This window comes from Aquarana catesbeiana, linkage group LG05 (genome assembly GCF_042186555.1).
Source record: "Aquarana catesbeiana isolate 2022-GZ linkage group LG05, ASM4218655v1, whole genome shotgun sequence".
Lineage (NCBI taxonomy): Eukaryota > Metazoa > Chordata > Amphibia > Anura > Ranidae > Aquarana > Aquarana catesbeiana.
In genome coordinates, this window is record NC_133328.1 from 498876767 (window position 1) to 498900251 (window position 23485).

General features: G+C 42.4%; 1 protein-coding gene across 2 annotated transcripts in view; it reads left to right on the forward strand.

The window, feature by feature from the left end:
• The window catches only part of SPIDR (scaffold protein involved in DNA repair), a 1065859-nt gene that overhangs the window by 898275 nt on the left and 144099 nt on the right, over positions 1–23485 (forward strand). For both annotated transcript variants that reach the window (XM_073631564.1, XM_073631565.1), the window contains one exon: positions 10166–10327. In XM_073631564.1, coding sequence (XP_073487665.1) covers positions 10166–10327 — 162 coding nt within the window. The remainder of the gene's footprint in view (positions 1–10165; positions 10328–23485) is intronic.

Here is a 23485-nt window from a genome sequence, read left to right on the forward strand (position 1 = left end):
TTTAGTGAAATGGTAGGGGTACAGTACCCCCTTACCATTTCACACGGGGGGCGGGATCTGGGGGTCCCCTTGTTAAAGGGGGCTTCCAGATTCCGATAAGCCCCCCGCCCGCAGACCCCCACAACCACCGGCCAGGGTTGTGGGGATGAGGCCCTTGTCCTCATCAACATGGGGACAAGGTGTTTTGGGGGGCTACCCCAAAGCACCCTCCCAATGTTGAGGGCATGTGGCCTGGTACGGTTCAGGAGGGGGGGCGCTCTCTCGTCCCCCCTCTTTTCCTGCGGCCTGCCAGGTTGCGTGCTCGGATAAGGGTCTGGTATGGATTTTTGGGGGGACCCCACAACGTTTTTTTTTTTTTTTGGCGCGGGGTTCCCCTTAAAATCCATACCAGACCTGAAGGGTCTGGTATGGAATTTAGGGGGACCCCCACGTCATTTTTTTTTTTTTATTTTGGTTGGGGGTTCCCCTGTGGGGAATTCCCATGCCGTTTTTATCAATGAACTTCTATCTGTATTGTCGGACCGGCAATGCAATAGCCGCGAGTAGTTTTAAATGACTTTTTTCCTTTGAAATGTCATTTTGCTGTCAGACTGTTCTAAACACGGGAAACATGCGCCCCTTTACAGGCATACTATAGACACCCCCCAGCTACGAAATTTTAAGGGATATTACACTTTTATTGTTTGACTTTAAGCATTATTAAAATCACTGCTCCTGAAAAAACGGCTGTTTTAAAAGTTTTTTTTGCATTGATCCATGTCCCCTGGGGCAGGACCCAGGTCCCCAAACACTTTTTTATGACAATAACTTGCATATAAGCCTTTAAAATTAGCACTTTTGACTATTCGTGTTCGTGTCCCATAGGCTTTAACGGTGTTCGCGTGTTCGAACAAACTTTTTTCCTGTTCGCATGTTCTAGTGCGAACCGAACAGGGGGGTGTTCGGCTCATCCCTAGTAAAGACATTAGACGCTAAGCTGAACAGTCTTTCACTTTCCACACTACTGCATGGGGCAGAAAGATATTTTTGGGACATTTTAGCCAGAGTTGGAAATCTCACTTTATGAACTGCCCAGTACTTCAGGGGTTTCTCTGAACAAGGTACAGTGATCTCTCCCAGGTAAGCTTCCAGCTGTATAGTAGCAGCTTTTGGGCACTGCTCTCAGACGTAGATGAACTTTCACCAGCAATTTCTGCAAATACACTGTCCAGACTGGTACCTGGCTGGTCACGCTTTTGGAAGCTGGTTCTACATGCTCCTCAGATACAATTGTCTCTTCAAAAATGTTTTGCAGTTCCAGTATTAACATTTCTTTTGCCTCCCTGGAAGTGTCTGAATTACAGAAAAATCGATCTTTATACCTAGAAGAAAAAAATAAACAATAATGAATGAATACAGCATATTCTTTCTGTGAATTAAGAAAACAATTACATTTAATAGCAGAAAAATTAACATTACCTTGGATCGAGTAAAGTTGTGATACAGTAAAGTGGGTTTCGCTCAGTATCAGAGACGCGCTTCTGCAAAGCAGCAAGCAAAGTGCTCTTCATTGTTTTGATACCTTGGTCCTCATCCACTTTTGATAAAACTTTCTGTAGCACTGTTACTGCAGGAATTACATCAGAGGCAAATGCATCTGAACAACTAACTTGGCGAGTCATCTCTTCAAAGGGAGCCAAGATATTGACCATCTTCTCCATCAGATTCCACTGGTTTGCAGTAATAGTGGCAGGGAGCTCATATTCAGACACATACACTCCAAGGGCCCGTTTCTGCTCAAACAGAGACTTCAGCATGTAAAATGTGCTGTTCCAACGAGTCTGCACGTCTTGCTGGAGTCTTCTTACTGGCTGACCAAGCTGTATCTGGATGTCCTGCAGCCAAGAGTATGCCAGGTTAGAATGAAGTGGCCAATTATTCTGCGCCCGACTCCCACAGCATCTGCAATGCTGCGCTGTGATAACAGTCCCTTTGAGACTGCAAGCTGCAGTGTATGTGCCACACATGAAATTCTGGGAAGTCCAGCATCTTCCATACCTTTTATCATGTTTTTGGCATTGTCCCGGACCACAACATGAACAGATCTTTTGGGAATCGCCCAAGTCTGAAGCATTTTCTCAAGTATGTTTGCTATTGCTTGACCGGTGTGGGAGCCTTCAAATTTCGTAGCGTGGAGCATGACCTGATGCAAAGAGAATTCGCCATCTATCCACTGCGCCGTTAAGCTGATGGGACTCACACTACTCCTCCAGATGTCAGTGGTGAAGCTAATTGTCTTTATGTCCTCCTGCAACATGATGGTAATGTGCTTTTTAACCGTGTTGTGGATCTTTGGTAAGATGATGTCTGTTATTTAATGGCGATTGGGAATGTCATACTTCAGCTCCAACACATTAAGAAATCAATGAAAACCCATGTTCTCAACAATTGAAAGAGGTTGATCATCCAGAATAATAAATTGGGTGAGCGCCTCTGTTATTTTTACAGCTCTGGGGTTGTCTCTTGACAGCTTTTCTCTTCTGGCAAAAGTTTGCTGCAGAGTTGGCTGCTGAGTGCTACTGCTAGCGATAGCGGTAAATTATCCGTGCTCACTTTTATGTTTTAATTTCAAATGCTTTATCAGGTTACTTGTATTGTAAGAATTGATTTTTGTACCACCTCTAGATAATTTTGCAGAAAAAAGTTTGCAGTCTGCAATCCGTGGGTTGTCCTCGTTAATTTTAAAATACTTCCACACCGCTGACATTCTGCTGGTGTCTCTGTGCAGTGTGCACCGAAAGGCTCTGATAATTTGCTCAACCTTGGCCCAGGCCAATTTTCAGCTATCAGCGGATTCAGCGCTGTCACACTTTGAATGACAATTGTGCAATGCGCAGTCATGCTACACTGTACTTAAATTAATTTTGTTCACACAAATAGAGCTTCTTTTGGTGGTATTTATTTTATTTAATCACTGCTGGGTTTTATTTTTTGTTTAAAAAAAAAAAAAAAAAAAGCCTTTCTTAGTTTCCGTCACAAAAATTTGTAAATAAGTACTTTTTTCTCCTTCACTGATGTGTGCTACTGCTAATGAGGCTGCACTGATGGGGCACTGAGGTGGCACTGATAGGCTGCTCTGATGAGAAGGCACTAATATGCAGCACTGATAGGATTGGGTGGCACCGATGAGGAGGCCCTAATATGCAGCACTGTTGGGCACTGATAGGATTAGGTGGCACTGATTAAGCAGCACTGATAGGTGTCACTTAATTATGGGCACTGATAGGTGGCACGCACTGATGGATGGGCACTGATGGGTGGCACTGACTGGCTTGCACTGATAGATGGCACTGAGTGATGAGCCGTGAGCACTGATAGGTGGCACTGTTTATGCTGCACTGATGAGCACTGATAGGTGGCACACACTGATGGCTGGACACTGATAGGTGGCACTGGCACTGACTGTCTGGCACTGATAGATACCACTGAGTAATGAGCACTGATAGGTGGCACTGATTATGCAGCATTGATAGTTGTCACACACTGATGCTTGGGCACTGATAGGTGGCCCTGACTGATAGGTGGCACACACTAATGGGCACTGATAAGTGGCATACACTGATGGCTGGCACTGACTGAGGTGCACTGATAGATGGCACTGATGAGCAGTGCACTAATAGGTGGCACTGATTATGCAGCACCGATGAGCACTGATAGGTGGCACTGATTATGCAGCACTGATAGGTGGCACACACTGTTGGCTGGGCAGTGGCACTGAAAGGTGGCACTGACTGATGGGCACTGATAGGTGGCATGCACTGATAGGTGGCACACACTAATGGGCACTGATAGGTGGTGGCACACACTAATGGGCACTGATATGTGGCACGCACTAATGGGCACTGATATGTGGCACACACTAATGGGCACTGATATGTGGCATACACTGATGGCTGGCACTGACTGAGGTGCACTGATAGATGGCACTGATGAGCAGTGCACTAATAGGTGGCACTGATTATGCAGCACCGATGAGCACTGATAGGTGGCACTGATTATGCAGCACTGATAGGTGGCACACACTGTTGGCTGGGCAGTGGCACTGATAGGTGGCATGCACTGATAGGTGGCACGCACTGATAGGTGGCACACACTAATGGGCACTGATAGGTGGTGGCACACACTAATGGGCACTGATATGTGGCACGCACTAATGGGCACTGATATGTGGCACACACTAATGGGCACTGATATGTGGCATGCACTAATGGGCACTGATAGGTGGCACGCACTGATGGCTGGCACTGATAGATGGCGCTGACTGATGAGCACTAATAGGTGGCACTGATGAGCACTGATAGGTGACACTGACATGCACTGATGTGGCAGGCACTGATAGGTGGCACACACTGATGGCTGGTACTGACTGATGGCTGGCAGTGGCACTGGCTGGATGGGCACTGATGAGCACTGATTGATGGCTGGCAGTGGCACTTATGGGCAGCATGAGAGCAGTTACTTTTCTATGCTGCCTCTGCGACGCCCATCTTGGTACACCTTGCACTCGGCCTCAATAAAGCAGCAGCGGACATCTTGTTACACCCAGCCTGAACTATGTGGGCTAGGTGTAACAAGATGTCCGCTGCTGGCAGGGTGTACCAAGATGGGCGTCAGGATTTCTAAGCACTGATGACTGTGTAACGGCAGCGGCAACAAGGAGCATCACTTCCAATACCGAGTGTGACGGCTCCGGTCGACGAGCCCTGCACTCTGTCTGCACTACCTGGCCTGCTGGAGGACTCGCTCTCCGCTCGGCTCTCTGCTGTGCCCATTGACTCCGCCCCTGACTCCGCCCACTGAGTTCTCCCATTCCAAGGTACCGGCAAAGGCATCGGGAGCATTTGTGCGAGTACAAGTACTCGCGCAAATGCTCAGTATCGGTACCGATACTAGTATCGGTATCGGGACAACCCTAGTATGCAGTTATCCGAGTGTCTTCGAGAGTCTCTGAGTGGCTCCAAGCTTCACCGGCGCCCCCGCACCTCTGGCCATATGCGGTACTGCACACCCCAGAGGCTTGAATCCTGCTCGTCTTGCGACACAATGCTCGCAAACTGAGTCAGAAAAAAATAGTTTGTATTGCAAAACACTCGTAAACCGCGTTACTCGCAATTTGAGGTATTACTGTAGTTACATAGGTTGAAAAAAGACACAAATCCATCTAGTTCAACCAAAAAAAAAAAAATTAAATCATACAATCCTTCACCCACAGTTTATCCTGAGCAAGGCAAAAAAACACCAGCAAAGCATGCCCCAATTTGCTACAGCAGGGGGAAAAAATCCTTCCTGATCCCCCGAGAGGCAATTAGATTTTCCCTGGATCAACTTTACCTATAAATGTCAGTACCCAGTTATATTATGTACAATTAGGAAAGAATCCAGGCGTTTTTTAAAGCAATTTACTGAGCTGGCCAAAACCACCTCTAGAGGAAGTCTATTCCACATTTTCACAGCTCTTACTGTGAAGAAACCTTTTCGTATTTGGAGATTAATAAAGAGTGCCCCCTTAGTAACGAGTGCCCCATTGTTCTCTGTGATGACCTTAACGTGAATAACTCAACACCAAGTTCACTATATGGACCACTTCTGTATTTGTACATGTTGATCATATCCCCCCTTAATCTCTTCTTCTCAAGAGAGAATAAATTCAGCTCCTCTAATCTTTCCTCCTAGCTGAGCTCATCCATGCCTCTTATCAGTTTTGTTGCAATTTCTCCAGTTCCCGATATCCTTTTTGAGAACTGGTGCCTGAAACTGACCTGCATATTCCAGATTAGGTTTTACTAATGATTTGTACAGGGGCAAAATGATATCTCGCTCTCTGGAGTCCATACCTCTCTTAATACAAGAAAGCACTTTGCTTGCTTTGGAAACCGCAGCTTGGCATTGCATGCTATTATTGAGCTTATGATCTACCAAAACTCCCAGATCCTTCTCCACTATAGATTCCCCCAGTTGTACTCCCCCTAGTATGTATGATGCATGCATATTTTTAGCCCTCAAGTGCATAACTTTACATTTATCAACAGTAAACCTCATTTGCCACTTAGTTGCCCAATCAGACAGTGCATTGAAGTCAGCTTGTAAATGAGAGACATCCTGTAAGGATGTTATTACACTGCATTGCTTGGTGTCATCTGCAAAGACAGAAATGGTACTTTTAATCCCAGACCATATATCATTTATAAAGCTATTAAAAAGTAAGGGTCCCAACACTGAACCTTGGGGTACACCACTGATAACCTTAGACCATTCAGAGTAAGAATCCTTAACCACTACTCTCTGAATTTGTTTTCTTAGCCAGTTTTCTATCCATTTACAAATTGATCTTTTCAAGCCTGTAGTCTTTACCTTACACATTAGCCATGTGTGGGGAACTGTGTCAAACACTTTTGGAAAATCCAAGTATACCACGTCCACAGCCACCCCTCTGTCCAAGTTTTTACTTACCTCCTCAAAAAAAGAAATCAGGTTTGTTTGACAACTTCTGTCTTTCATGAATCCATGCTGTCTGTTGCTTAAAATATTTTTTTCCAGCAAGAACTCGTCTATGTGGTCTTTTATTAAACTTTTCAGTATCTTCCCGACTATAGAAGTTAAACTAACAGGTCTATAATTACTTGGTAAAAAATTTGATCCCTTTTTAAATATGGGCACCACATTAGCCCTATGCCAATCCAGTGGTGCCATTCCAGTCATTACTGAGTCCCTAAATATTAGAAACAATGGCTTTGAAATTACAGAGCTCCATTCTTTTAGGATCCGTGGGTGGATGCCATCTGGTCCGGGTGCTTTATCCACCTTTATTCTGTCTAAATATTTCTGGACCATATCATTTTTGAGCCATTGTGGATCATTTGGGGCTGTGTCAATACGATCCCCATTATGGATACGAGCTCCCCCATGCTCCTTTGTATTCACAGAGCTGTAGAAAGTATTTAATACATTTGCCTTCTCTTTGTCCCCAGTCATCCACTCTAGATGATTTTGTAAAGGGACTACATGCTCAGACCTGACCTTTTTACTATTAATATATTTGAAGATTTTGTGGGGGTTTGTCCTACTATCTTTTGCAATCTGCTGTTTGTTTTGAATTTTTGAATCCTTGATTTCCTTTTTACATATTCTGTTATATTTTTTGTGGCATTTAAATGATAATAGTGTTTCTTCATTTTTATATTTTTTGAAAGCTCTTTTCTTATTATTTATAGCCATTTTAACTTTGGCTGTGAGCCACATAGGTTTTAGTTTTAGCCTTTTAAACTTATTGCCCATGGGAATATACTTTGCAGTGAGTTCACATACAGTCTTTTTTAAGAATTCCCATTTCTGTTCTGTCTGCATCAATGCCAATATTCCTTCCCAGTCTAAGTCTTGGAGAGCAGCCCTCATTCTTGGAAACTTTGCTCTCTTAGGCCCCATTCACACTAGCGCGTTTTTTGATGCATTTTGCATTTTGCAGAAATGCACGGGAATTTTTTAACATGGGTTCCTATGGAACATGTTCACATCAATGCTTTTTTGTATCTCCACGTTTTTGGAAAGGGTCGGGGACTTTTTCTCATGCAAAATGCAGCGTTTTGCATGTAATGGTTTTCAATGGACAAGCATCAAAAACGCAAGTGCACCTTTTTTGCAGCGTTTTTGATGCGTTTTTGGTGCGTTTTTGCCGTTTTTTTTTTTTTTTGTAATTTTTTTGTAAGACTGTAAAAAAAAAATGAAAAAAATGAAAAAAAAAAAAAACGCAAAACGCAAATCGCGGCAAAATCGCGGCAAAAACGCCGCTAAAACGCGGCTCAAAAACGCGGCAAGCATGAAAAAAAAACCTCCAAAAACGCTCAAAAGCAACATGCATAGGTGTGAATCGAGCCTTAAAGGTAAGTGGTTTTATCTTACCCTTATGTGTTTGTTGCTTAAAACTAACATTAAATGAAATCATGTTATGATCACTGCTACCCAGATGTTCTTTTATATGAATATTAGTAATAAGCTCTGCATGGTTTGAGATAACCAGGTCCAGAAGAGCGTCATTCCTAGTCGGGGCCTCAATAAACTGGACCATAAAATTGTCTTGTAATAGGTTTATATATTTTTGCCCTTTAAGTGTCCCAGCAGTGCCATTACTACAGTCAGTTTCTGGGTAGTTAAAACCCCCTATTTTTATCACTGTCCCAGCCCTTGCAGCCCTTTCCATCTATGCAAGGAGCTGAGTCTCCACCTCCTCGTTAACACTGGGAGGTCTATAACAAACTCCAATGATAACCTTTGTAGTATGCACACCAATCAACTAGGTCCTCTTTCACACTCACTTTGAGATTACTTCTCACATAGAGACAGACACCACCACCCCTACTAGAACAGCTATACGTTATTTGGGGTTAATCAGAGGCACTTTACATGATGGCAGGTGTGTGCTGACTCCTATTTAACATGAGTTTAAATGTGATTTGCTTAATTCTGAACACAGCTACATACCCAGTTATAAGAGGGTGTGCACACTTATGCAACCACATTACTTTTGTTTTCTACTCCCCCCCCCAAAAAAAGATTTCAGTTTGTTTTTCAATTGAGTTGTACAGTTTAAAGGTCACGTTAAAGGTGGAAACATTTCCGAAATGATTTATCTTTGTCTCATTTTTTTTACATCACAGAAACCTGACATTTTAACAGGGGTGTGTAGACTTTTTATATCCGTTGTATATTTTGTATGCTATTTTTAGGCTTCACATATTTATTAACCACTTACGTACAGCCCGCCGCAGTTTTACGTCGGCTGTTTGAAGGAGGATATAGTTGTTATGGTAGCAGCTAGCTGCCATAACCCCGGTATATCCTCTTCTTCGGCGGGTGGTCTACTACAAGATAAAAGTGGTCTCTGTGGGGGATTCGCCGCAAGATCACTTTTATCGGTGGTGGGAGAGGGCCCCTCCTGCCGTGATCCAGTGCCCTCCGCCTCTTACTGGAGCCGTTGGCAGTGGCATAGGCAATCGCGTGTTGTCTAATGTCAGGTATGGAGACGAGTGAGGGGAAGATGGCCTCCACCCGTCTCCATACAATTGCTGGGTGGAAGCGACGTCAAAATGTCACTTCCGCCCACAGTGCTTAAAGGGCCATTTTTTTAATGATTTTTTTAAATGACAATTTTATTTATTTTTTTTAATTGCATTTTAGTGTAAATATGAGATCTGAGGTCTTTTTGACTACAGATCTCATATTCAAGAGTTCCTGTCATGCTTTTTTTCTATTTCAAGGGAAGTTTACATTCCTTGTAATAGGAAAAAAGTGACAATTTTTTTTTTTTTTTTTTTTAAACAGTGTAAAAATAAAAAAATAAAAGGTAAAATTAAATAAAAAAAATGTAAACGCCCCCCGTTCCGATGAGCTCGCATGCAGAAGTAAACGCATACGTGAGTATGGCCCGCATATGAAAATGGTGTTCAAACCACACGTGAGGTATCGCTGCGATCAGTAGAGCAAGAGCAATAATTCTAGCCCTAGACCTCCTCTGTAACTCAAAACGTGCAACCTGTAGAATTTTTTAAACGTCGCCTATGGAGATTTTTAAGGGTAAAAGTTTGTTGCCATTCCACAAACGGGGAGAATTTTGAAGCGTGACATGTTGGGTATCAATTTACTCGGCGTAACATTATCTTTCACAATATAGAACAAAAATTGGGCTAACTTTACTGTTGTCTTATTTTTTAATTTAAAAAAAGTGTATTTTTTCCAAAAAAGTGCACTTGTAAGACCGCTGCGCAAATAAGGTGTGACAGAAAGTATTGCAACAACCGCCATTTTATTCTCTAGGGTGTTAGAAAAAAAATGTATAATGTTTGGGGGTTCTAAGTAGTTTTCTAGCAAAAAAAAAACAGTTTTTAACTTGCAAACAACTTATCTCAGAAAGAGGCTCGGTCCTTAAGTGGTTAAGCAGCAAATAATCACTTGAATGGGAAAAGTTATTCTCCATACGATAATAACTTTTCCAAATGTAAAAATATCCTAGAATTCCTCTGCTTTTTATGAATCCCTCTCATCTTAATTGATCATTTTCTGCTAATAGTTGGACTGATCTATGGAATTTGATCTTTTTTCAGGTCAATGATATGCTTTCTGTTTTGTTTTTCAGTTTAAGTCTTCTTATCCAAGATGCTTATGGGATATTTAGTGAACTTCAAGTACAGTTAATGGACACTGCTATAAAAGATATAGAAAAATATTGCCAAATGTTGGAAGGAAAAACTTGTTGCTTCTCTGGACTGAAGATTTTACAAAGAACAACAAGGGGAAGGTAAGAATTTTACCTGTTATATTAAATAATATTTTATCATATGGTTTCAAGACTAACCTATTACTATATTTATACTTCTGACATCTGAACTGTCACTACGTTGTATGTCATACTTCTGACCCCTTCACTGCGTTTGCTATGTTGTACATTATACTCCTGAACCCTGCTCTCACCCCTGCACGATATATGCTAATGTATGCTATACTCATGACCCCTTGCATTGCATGCACTTCATTAACTATGTTGAACAAGATACTCCTGACTTCTACAATCTTTATAGTATGTTCTACATTATACTCCTAATCCATGCACTGTTTATGCTATTTTGTTCATTATACTTGTGAACATTGTACGCTATGTTGTACTATACTCCTGAACCCTGCTCTGTATACAGTTTGTTGAATACAGTTTGTTGAACATTATATTAAGCTTGGTAACCGAGCCAAAATTAGTTTTATTATACAGAATTTTTGCCACCTACACCTTCAACCCATCAGCTGCCAAAACAGGTGTTGCAGTACTCAGAAGAATAGACAATGTCTAATGAGGTTTTTCTAAATATTTTATAGCAAATTTGCAGTGTAATTGGTATTTAGTGTATTTTAACCACTTCAGCCCCAGAAGAATTTACCCCCTTCCTGACCAGAACACTTTTTGCGATTCGGCACTGCGTCGCTTTAACTGACAATTCCGTGGTCGTGCGACACTGTACCCACACAAAATTGATGTCCTTTTTTCCCCATAAATAGAGCTTTCTTTTGGTGGTATTTGATCGCCTCTGCGGTTTTTATTTTTTGCGCTATAAACAAAAAAAGCGTCAATTTTGAAAGAAAAAATGCATTATTTTTTACTTTTTGCTATAATAAATATCCCCAAAAATATATAAAAAAAAAATTTTTTTTCCTCAGTTTAGACTGATATGTATTCTTCTTCATATTTTTGGTAAAAAAAAAAAAATCGTGATAAGCGTATATTGATTGGTTTGTGCAAAAGTTATAGCGTCAATAAAATAGGGGATAGATTTATAGCATTTTTATTTTTTTTATTTTTTTACTAGTAATGGCGACAATCTGCAATTTTTATCGTGACTGCGACATTATGGGGGACACGTCGGACAATCTTGACACATTTTTGGAACCATCAGCATTAATACAGCGATCAGTGCGATTAAAATTGAATTGTTTACTGTAAAAATGTCACTGGCAGTGAAGGGGTTAATACTAGAGGGCGGTGAAGGGGTTAACTGTGTTCCCTGGGAGGTGATTCTAACTGAAGGGGGAGGGGACTAACTACAGGAGTGACAGATTGTGGTTCCTAGCTAATAGGAACACACAATCTGTCACTCCTGTCAGAACAGAACAGGGAAGTGTGTGTTTACACACACTCATCACTGTTCTGTCTGCTCCTGCTCACGATCATTCGTGGCCGGCGGTCATCGCGACCGTCGGCCACGAGCATCGGCACTCCCGCTGTGCAGTGGGCAGCTTTTGGTTTCTGAAATTTAAATAGACTGTACAGACTAAAAGTTGTATCTAGCTAAACAAAAAATTAAAATATAGGACTCCTGCACACTGGGCATTTAGCCTTGGTGCATGAGGTTCCAGCTGCTGCGGCAGGACATGGCTGGCAGTGCACTCAGCAGTACTTCTGTTGGGACCGTATGCACCCAGGGACTAATGGCAAAATTACAAACTGCTTTGTGCCCCGACCATACGTCCCTGACTACATACTGCCCTAAGACCCCTCTCACACTGAGACGCTTTACAGACGCTACATCGCTAAAAATAGTGACTGCATCCTGTCTCTCGGGCTATTCACACTGGAGTGGTGCGCTTGCAGAATGTTAAAAAAGTCCTGCAAGCCGCATCTTTGCAGCGCTGTAGGAGCGGTGTATACACCGCTCCTAAAGCGCCCCTACCCATTGAAAACAATGGGGCAGCGGTACTTTGCGGGCAGTTCTAACCCTTTTTCGTCCGCTAGCGGGGGTTAAAACCGTCCCGCTAGCAGTCGAATAGCACCGCTAAAACGACGGTAAAGTGGCGCTATTTTTAGCGCCACTTTACCATCGACACCCGCCCACCCCAGTGTGAAAGGGCTTTTAATGTATAAACCACTAGGTGCACCATCCAGCCCCATCTGACTGCATCAGCTGTCAGACTCTCATAGTGTTAGCGTTTGACAGACTGCCAACAGTTGGGCTCGATGGGTGCGCCTGTGCCCTCCATGTGCAGCTAAATGCCGGACCCTCATGCACCATTTTTTTTATATCCCCCAGTGTCACAAACATAATCCCTGGCTGAGTTTCTGCCCATTTAATTGTCCTCCTCTTTCAGGTACAAAAATTTTATTCCCATTTACTGAATATCCACTTCTCTTGTGCATCTGCTCATTTCTAAACAAAAAAAAAAAAACTATGGCAATGTGGGGCCCCTCATTATCACAGTTGCAGTTGTCTAAACTTAGGAACTCACCAGTAGAGGTTTTGAGAGACCTACTTTATTCAAGAAGATAAATAATCCACAGAAAAAACATAAGGTAGAGAATGTGAAAAAAGAACTGGCTTTAATTGCAATGGGGAAACTGCTTTCTATCAGGAGGGAGTAAGGAAATCATATGTTTTAGCCAACCTGCAATGACTGTTTGAGCCCTCCTGGTTCTGTTATTGCTCTGTGCAGCTTTTTTGGCACTGATAAGGCATTACCTTAATAATAGTCAAATGCCTTCTGCTAGAGAAATTACACTGGCTTCTGTTCAAGTTCAAAATTTCCTGACAGCTCAAAATTCCTTTGCAGCTCAAGGAGAACCTCTAAAACATTTCCTGGCTTAAATCCACAGTATGACTGTCTAATTAACTTTTGATTGTCTTAATACACGCAATCCTATGAGAATAAACACACACATTTATTCAATGATTTTTTTCCCAACTAAGCAGATATTTATGCAGAAGGCACTGACAGCATTTGTACAGTTAATGTGCATTAACACAAACCTTAAACCTTTTTTTTTTCTTTGCTTCTGAATAGAACAGAGACTGTTAAAAGCTGCTATCCATTTTTTTCCCCATTTTTTTTTTTTCCTTTAAGTGTTTCTTTGGGGAGATTTCCCTTCACTTGCAGTCCTAAAGACAAATAAATTCTCTTAGTTGTCGCTGGAACAGGTGGGGTCCCTATTGACACCTTAGATGTCACCCTCTTCTTCTGTTCTGGTGGTGCCAGCTATAACATTTTGTATTTACCATCTCTTTGTGTCCCAGTGACAATGGTAAATGGGACAAATAGAGAGAGTGAATGTCCCAAGCTGGGTCACAGACAGCAATAAAAACCTGGTAAGTACCTTTGTTTAAGATGCTTTTTTTAATCCCCAAGATTGTTAATTCAGTGTACATTATGTATTTTATTCCCCTAAATGTTATTATTTGAAGTTAATGAACACAAGGTAAGGTAAACATTGTTCCTTAAAGTGGTGTTCCGCCCGAAATTATACTTTTTAAATAAAAATACCCCTATAATACACAAGCTTAATGTATTCTAGTAAAGTTAGTCTGTAAACTAAGGTCTGTTTTGTTGGTTTATAGCAGTTTATTATTTTATAAACTTACAGCAGGCCGTGGCCATCTTAAGTGTGGGCATCTGAAGCCAGACTGTATTTCTTCCTGGATCTCGCACATGCTCAGTGCAGCACAAGCAGTGTAATAGGTTTCAGGTCAGGTTTCCATAGCAACGGCAGTGTCAGAGGAAGTTGCCGCCCCTTCCCAGAAGGCATTGCAAACAGGAAATGATGCGATGGGCCACGGCCAGGGAGGAGGAAGTGAAAAATGAATACAGCAGATATACAGTAGGTGCTGGGGAAAAAAAATTTAAAAATATCCAATTCATTTACAGTGCATAGTTTAGTGAGGGATGCTGAAGAGTTGTAAAAGTGGGTGGAACTCCACTTTAAGTACATCAGCCCTGATAGGGTTTATCATAGTAAAATGTAACTTTAAACTTTTTTTTTTTTTTTAGATTTTTATAGCTAGCCAACATAGAAAAACAAGTTGGGGGAAAATACATTTACTTTACCACAGTTTATTTACTTTGCCTATTAATAGCATAGTTATTTTTAATATTCAGGTTTAATAATTCTATTTAGCACTCAAGAAAAAGTTTCAGCTGTATATAAACTTTTATGTTTGGTTCTGTCTGCTATAAAACATTTTTTTAGTTGTGCCCCTGTAATATCCTTGAAAGCAAAAAAGCAAAATATAACATTGCATGCAGCTTATCCTTGTTTTATCTGTGTGCAGCTTTAGGTGGCTGAATATTAAAAATAACTATGCTATTAATAGGCAAAGTAAATAAACTGTGGTAAAGTAAATGTATTTTCCCCCAACTTGTTTTTCTATGTTGGCTAGCTAAAAAAATCTAAAAAAAAAAAAAGTTTTTAAAGTTACATTTTACTATGATAAACCCTATCAGGGCTGATGTACTTAAGGAACAATGTTTACCTTACCTTGTGTTGATTAACTTCAAATAATAACATTTAGGGGGATAAAATACATAATGTACACTGAATTAACAATCTTGGGGATTAAAAAAAGCATCTTAAACAAAGGTACTATGACACTACCCTTTTGTTTAATAAAAACATCTTGATTTTTATGGTGAGGTAAAGTGAAAGCTTCTTAGCATGTGTGATATGGATGAAGCCAGAGTACCTCACAGGGTACACTGCACATGGCTAATTTGCATACTGTCACACAGTATGAGGAAATCCCCTGTCATGGTGTCAGAACAGGAATAGCACCGCAGTCTAACAGCACATAATGACCTACAGACCGCTTAATGCTTTTCCCTTCTGCTTGGCATGCTCCAGACCTCTCTGACTGGGTTAGTGTAGACAGTGCAGCATTTGTAACATTGTATGAGACTTCTCAACCGTGGCAAGAAACTTAAGGAACATAGGGCATTTTATATAGCCTTGTTGCAAAAATCTTTTATAAAATGCAATCGGAGGAAAACACGATATACTCTGTAGCTATTGTATTAGTGATCACATCCCAGGTATGAAAGAAGGTCACTATCAGCCAGTGAGTAAAAGTAAGCTTGTTGTACATATGTGCTCTTCAAACTATGCAGAATAAAAATAAAATGCATAAGCAAATTGAAGCAAAAACTGACTCTCAAAACACTCCGTTCCTAAGATATATGCAGCTGAAATGATAAAAAATCCAAATTTGTTTTTTTGCATTCACACGTGCTCTAGTACCCTGTGTTTAAGCAACATTTTTAAAGCCACATAACCATCCTTCGATGCCTGCCATGAATATTACAATGGGCACCACACAATGCAGTACACATAGGAGCATTAGCGTCATGTTGTGTCGCTTTAAAAATTAAGCAGCATGACACTTTCATGAGCCATTGACGCTTGTCAGCTGCCTACATTATTTTCAGTGGAAATGCACCATAACTGCACCTTAACCACATCTATAGCATTTGTGGCGTGTTAGTGAAGCATTTATAAAGTGTTGGCTGGGGAAGAGGCAGTAGAGGTTCCTATATCCCAGAATGCACTGGGAAATAATAGAGAGCTAGAACAGAGGAGCTCCAGCCACTTTTTGTTCATACAGAGCAACCGTGTGGTAACGCTATTTACTTCTGTGTGCAGGCAGAAGCATCAAGCCAGCCAGCAATACTGACATTGCCAAGCAAGAGTAGAGGCGTTAAGCATTATTGGCAGTGGCAAAGCTGAGCGGGCCAAGCCAAGTATCAGAGATCAAAGTATATGAATCCATCTGGCAGAGAATTCACAAAAATGTCTGCTATCACACCACAACCTAAACATACCTCAAAGCAGATAATTACCTCTATATCACTTCCCCCTTTTATACACATCCCCCTAGAAAAACAACACTTTCATGGGCATTTAACAAGCATTTTTAAACCCTTCAAAAACACATCATAAATGCTATAGATGCATTAACGGTTCCCAACCGACAAGCATAGATATACTGCGGCACAATGGCACAGCTGCGAGAACCCCGTACGAGTACAGGGTTCCTTTAAGAACCACCAGAGGGTGCGAGCATGCCCCCGGAGGGGCGCAAATGCACCTGCTGCACGGCGGGGACGAAATGCGCGTGGCCGGTGGTTGTGATCGCCGCCGGCCATGCGCGATCGCATGCATGAGCGCCAGCATGGGTAAACACAAATCCTTGTGCTGTCAGAGGCGAGGAGACATGTTGTTTGTTCCTAGTAAGTAGGAACAGCGAAATGTCTCCTCTCCTACTCAGTCCTATCCCCATACAGTTAGAACACACATTTAACCCCTTGATCGCCCCCTAGTGTTAACCCCTTCCCTACCAGTGTCATTTACACAATAATCAGTGCATTTTTTTTTAGCCCTGATCGCTGTATAAATGTCAGTGGTCCCAAAAATGTGTCAAAGGTGTCCAATCTGTCCGCCGCAATGTCGCAATACCACTAAAAATCGCAGATCACCGCCATTACTAGTAAAAAAAAATAATAATAATAAAAATGCCATAAATCTGTCCCATAGTTTGTAGACGCTATAAATTTTGCGCAAATATTTAGAAGAATATGTATTGGCCTAAACTGATGAAGAAATTTGTTTTTTAAAAACATTTTTGGGGGTATTTATTACAGCAAAAAGTAAAAAATATTGGGGTTTTTTTTCAAAATTATTGCTCTTTTTTGTGTATAGCGTAAAAAATAAAAACCGTAGAGGTGATCAAATAGCAACAAAAGAAAGCTCTATTTGTGGGAAAAAAAGGATGCAAATTTTGTTTGGGTACAGCATTGCATGACTGCGCAATTACGCAGTGCCAAATTGTAAAAAGTGCTCTGGTCAGGAAGGGGTAAAACCTTCCGGGGCTGAAGTGGTTAATGAACATTGCTTCATTCTTCATAATCAACACATGTGGCTTTGCCCTTTTCATCCTGAATGCTATCCCATTGGTCCTTGTTTTTCATGAAACTTCAGCTTCCTATATAGCTTAGATGTTTTGATATGTTAGTTTTAACTAAAGGTGTGCTCAGCTCCATGTTTTTTTTTTTAAATATATATATTTATGGCCTGGCCCTATGACCGAGACAGATCTGGATCACATAAACGCGGCAAGACTTACAATATAAATAGACCTGAAGTGTGCCTTGGTGGTCTGGTCGGTATGCCAAGATAAGTACCGAGGGCTTATCAAACTTACCATTAATAAATCACCGGGACCAGATGGCTTGCACCCGAGGGTACTTGGGGAACTCTGTCAAGTAATTGCCAGACCATTGTTCCTAATTTTTGCTCACAGTCTTCTGACTGGAATGATACCAGCTGATTGGAGAAAAGTCAATGTAGCACCAATATTTAAAAAGGGCCCAAATTAAATCCCTGGGAATTACAGACCAGTTAGCCTAACATCAATAGTATTTAAACTCCTGGAGGGGATGATAAGGGACTATATACGAGATTTTAGTAATGAGAACGGTATCATTAGCAGTAATCGGCATGGATTCATGAAGAATCGTTCTTGCCAAACCAATCTACTAACCTTCTATGAGGAGGTGAGTTGCCATTTAGATAAAGGAAGGCCTGTAGGCGTGGTGAATCTGCATTTTGCAAAAGCATTTGACACAGTTCTCCATAAACGTTTACTGTACAAAATAAGGTCCGTTGGCATGGACCATAGAGTGAGTACATGGATTAAAAACTGGCTACAAGGGCGAGTTCAGAGGGTGGTGATAAATGGGGGAGTACTCTGAATGGTCAGGGGTGGGTAGTGGGGTCCCCCAGGGTTCTGTGCTGGGACCAATCCTATTTAGTTTGTTCATAAACGACTTGGAGGATGGGGTAAACAGTTCAATCTCTGTATTTGTGGATGATACTAAGCTAAGCAGGGCAATAACTTCTCCTCAGGATGTGAAAACCTTGCAAAAAGATCTGAACAAATTAATGGGGTGGGCAACTACATGGCAAATGAGGTTCAATGTAGAAAAATGTAAATTAATGCATTTGGGTGGCAAAAATATGAATGCAATCTATACACTGGGGGGTAGAACCTCTGGGGGAATCTAGGATGGAAAAGGACCTAGGGGTCCTAGTAGATGATAGGCTCAGCAATGGCATGCAATGCCAAGCTGTTGCTAGCAAAGCAAACAGAATATTCATGCATTAAAAAGGGGATCAACTCCAGAGAGAAAACGATAATTCTCCCGCTCTACAAGACTCTGGTCCAGCCACACCTAGAGTATGCTGTCCAGTTTTGGGCACCAGTCCTCAGGAAGGATGTCCTGGAAATGGAGCGAGTACAAAGAAGGGCAACAAAGCTAATAAAGGGTCTGGAGGATATTAGTTATGAGGAAAAGTTGCGAGCACTGAACTTATTCTCTCTGGAGAAGAGACGCTTGAGAGGGGATATGATTTCAATATACAAATACCATACTGGTGACCCCACAATAGGGATAAAACTTTTTCACAGAAGGGAGTTTAACAAGACTTGTGGCCACTCATTAAAATTAGAAGAAAAAAGGTTTAACCTTAAACTGCGTAGAGGATTCTTTACTGTAAGAGCGGCAAGGATGTGGAATTCCCTTCCACAGGCGTTGGTCTCAACGGGGGGCATTGATAGTTTAAAAAACTATTAGATAAGCACCTGAACGACCGCAACATTCAGGGATATACAATGTAATACTGACATATAATCGCACACATAGGTTGGACTTGATGGACTTGTTTTTTTTTTTTCAACCTCACCAACTATGTAACTATGTAGTAATGGGTAGTTTATGGAGAAGGATGTGCTGAGAAGTGCCCTGAAAAAGGGAAGGGTGGGAGGATATCACTCACTGGAACCGACAAAGAGCATGGGCAAGTGGGCTGCTTAAATACCCTCCGGGCTCCTCCCATAAATTCAGTCCACCATACTGGCCTTCTTATTTATGGTTGTGGCCCTATGACCGAGAAAGATATGGATCACATAAACATGCAACAAGACTTGCAACATAACTAGACCTGAAGTGTGCCTTGGTGGTCTGGTCAGTATGCCAAGAAAAGGGGCAAAAGACTCAGATAAGGGAATAACTCTATTGATTCTTGTGGTTATTGAGCCAGCTTCTGCCTGAGGATTTGGGACGTATGTGGAAAAGCAAGCAGACTTCCATCTGCCTATTTCTTGATTACGTGGTCTGGTACTCCATGCTGGGATGCAGCTGTAAGATGAAGGGTGTAATGGTTCAAAAGTGAGTCAGGTGGTGTCGGAGCAGTGTCTGACTGCCGGAGCTGTTGATGGCAAATTCACTAGGTCTTAGGAAATCGTAGAAGGCCAAGTAGATGGCCTCTTTCATGACTAGACTGGCAAAGCCCCAAACGGAGAATGTGTAAGGATTTCAAACATGTCCCTGAAGATGGCACTTGTGATAGGGAGGTGTTTGCCACTACCTACTAGTGCTTCTGTATGCCCCGTAGGAGTGACTTGATTGCATGGGCCGAGAATACTGATGGTTTACTGGGGTCCTGTAAGGACAGAAAATGCTAGACGCTGGTTAGGTATAGCCTGGTGGTATTGTGAGAAAGGGCTAGCTGCTTGTGGCAATATGATATGAAGGCTAGGACGTGTCTAATCTAATGTCACCTATCACTGCCCCGGGGCAAGAGGCCAAAAACTTGCGCTAAGTGTTCCAAGCTGTGCGATAGGCTTTCAGTGTGTTGCATGCCAAGAATTGGTTGATGAGCTGGGTTGCGTTGGCGAAGTGAGATTTTAGTCTATCGTCAGCAACGACTAGGGTGGGACAGAAGTAGTCGTTGGGTCGGCTCCAGGCTCCTGCTGGAAAAACAATGTAAGGTTGAAACGGGACAGCACCTTAGCTGCAATATTGCATTTCCTGGACTATGTCTACAGAAGATATTAAACTGGTGACGGAGTGACAGCTGCACAAGCTTACTTACGCAGGAAGGACATGATGGGGAGTGACTTGGATCTACCTTGATTCATGATGTCGGCCGTGACCTGGTTGTCCGTGGTGAAGAGCACCATCTGTCCTGTCCAAGTGTGGCCCCAGACCTGGGCAGCTGGCACTATGGGATACAGCTGGAAGAGTGATGAAGACTGGGTGAAACCAGAGATTAGGAGAATTTCTGGGGGCCAAGGTTCGGCCAACAAGTGGCGGCTGAAAATGGCCACAAAGCCTTTGGAGGCTGCGACATCGGTGACCACCTGTGGTGACTCGGTTGACACTGCCGGGATGAACATTGAAATGCCGTTCCAGCTGGTGAGGAATTTGTCCCAGATAGCTAAGTCTGCTACTGCTGCTTGGCCTAGTTTGAGAACTTTGTCTGGATCTTGCACCGGTGTGAGAAAGACTATAAGCCGTGATATAAAGGAGTGTCCTTGAGGAATAATCCTCATTGTGAAGTTCAGCATCCCTAGTAAGGATTGCAACTGCCTCCTGGTGCACCCTTGTGACCGGGTGAAGTCGTGGATAACTGTCCTGGTACGGGCTAGTTTGTCGGGAGGCAGGCTAGCCTGTATGGCATGCGTGTCCAGGGTAACACCTAGGAAGGTGATAGAGTGCGTTGGGCCTCAACTTTATACTCGGCTATGGGGACGTTGAGGTTGCTGAACACTATTCTCAAATTGTCTAGATCTGCCAGGGGTGTGCCTAGTTGTTCGATGGACAGGAAGTCATCGAGGTAGTGGATGACCGTCTGACAGTGGGACAGAATCCATGTGAGGGCCTGAGCGAAGACGTCGAACAGCCATGGGCTGCTTTTGGACCCAAATGTCAGCTCGGTGGCAAAGTAATAAGACTCCCCCCACTTAATACCGTGCCACCGCCAGAGGGATGGCTCAATAGGGAGGAGTCAACAAGAGTGTCAGACTGCTGAGGTGATTTTGCATGGCTGCAAGGGTCTCAACGTGTGTTAGGTTGCTGGGACAAGATTGCATGGTCGCAAAGGTCTTGACGAGTGTGAGGTTGCTGGATGATATTGCATTTTGCAAGGGTCTCAAATGAGTATCAGGCTGCTGAGACGATATTGCATGACTGCAAGGGTCTCAATGGGTGTCGGGTTTGCAGAGACAATATTGTGTTTGCAAGGGTCTCAAAAGAGTGTCAGGTTGCTGGGATGACATTGCATGGTAGCGAGGGTCACGCTGAGTGTGAGGTTGCTGAGGCGATATTGCATTTGCAAAGGTCTCAACAAGAGTGTCAGGCTGCTGAGACGGTTTTTGCATGGCTGCAAGGGTCTCAACGGGTGTTAGGTTGCTAAGATGATATAGTGTAGCTACAAGGGTCTCAAATGACAGTCGGGTTACTGAGACTCTCAGTGGTTTGTGACATAAAGGTAGCCGTTGAGGAAACAAAAGAGAAAGATAGAAACAACTTGCTGTTCGGAGGCTTAACCATACCCCTAAGCAGGCAGTATATGTGATAAGGAGAACGTCCATTCGATTTGTAAGTTCCATAGGGGGTACTGACAAATGACATGGGAGACAATGAATGGTAACAAATTGATATGGCATAACAATGTGGTAACAAATCTTACCTGCGACAGTGAGCCGTGCGAGTGAGTTTGCATCGGACTGTAGCGGGAGTGCAATGCATTAGTAAGGTGTGGCTTGGTGCCGTGCATAAGGCAAAACAACAAAGTTTGGTGTAGTAAAATGGACGAGAGAAGAAGTGTGTACCAATGATTCACAAGTTCCACTGTGGGAACCAAACACATGGTACGGGTGGCACCGTGAGTGGCCACAAATTGAGATGACAAAAGATGGTAATGAATCCTACCTGCGACAATGGCCGTGCGACTGGCATCGGACTGAAGCAAGTGTGCAACACATCCGAAGAGTGTGGTGTGGCGCGGTGCATGATACACACAAATTAACTTTGGTTTGGTAAATGAATGAGAGAAGAACCGTGTACAAACGATTTGTAAGTTCCACTGTGGGAACTAGAATACACGGCATGGGGGATACAACGAATGGCAACGGTAGAAAGTATGCAATTTATCTGATACGAATCGGTTGTAAAGAGAAATGACTCTGATACAAATCAGTTGTAAAAGGTATGAGATTAATCCGATACAAATCGGTAGTAAGGAATATTACATGAATCTGTTATGAATTGGTTGTAGAGTGTATGCCACCCCTTACTCTGAAACCGAACACATACCAACCACCCAGCCCCCCGGGCTAATCAAAGTGCAGACAAGGCACCAGGTGGGTCTAATTACAACCTCAATCAGCCACAGAACCCGTACAAACAATACATGCTCATCTCCAAATGGATGAGACGGCAACCCCATGGACAGTGAATCCTATAACCAGTGAAGCCTATGTCGAGTGATATCGGACAATGACCGACAGCGGCTTGGAGGGTTGGATCTACAAATAAATCATATGTTTGTGGATGGAATGACAAACAAGGCAGAAGGAACCTACGAACGTACTATGCCTGTGCCAAATGATGTTGACAACAACTCGGAGGCAGGTTTTTAACGAAAAGGATGCGGGATAGGAAGCACAACGAACCGCAAGATTGCGCATGATACACAGAGGTTTGAATCCTATCTGCAACAGTGAATGGGAACCGCCGACTAAGACCACAAATGGAGAAGCTGCAACGCACTTGTGATCGATTGCACAGACTCACGAACATGAGGTGAGCTGGGAAGAGTCAGCCTAGTGATGTGTAGTATCTTGCACTGGAACAGACAAAGAACATGGGCAAGTGAGCTTCTTGAATACCCTCCTGGTTGCTCCCATAAATTTGGGCCGCCATACTGGCCTTATATATCTATATAGATATAGATATATATATATAGATCTATATAGATCTGTATATATATATATACTGTATATATATATATAGCTATTGAAATCCTCTGTACGGTAAAATTTTATTATGCTAATATGTTTTGTCATGGCTTTCCTTTGCTATAATTGTACCACATATCTGTTCAATAAAAGCAATCCTGGTTTAAGTATAGGCATTGAACACGTCACCATTTTTCTAGGTAAATATATTTCTAAAGGTGCTATTAATATGACATTTTCACCACATGCCGGTAATAACCCCTTGCAACCCATACATACAAATGAACCAAAACAAATAAGTTCAGAAATTAAGTTATGTGTAACAAATGGAATGACACAGGAAAAAAGTA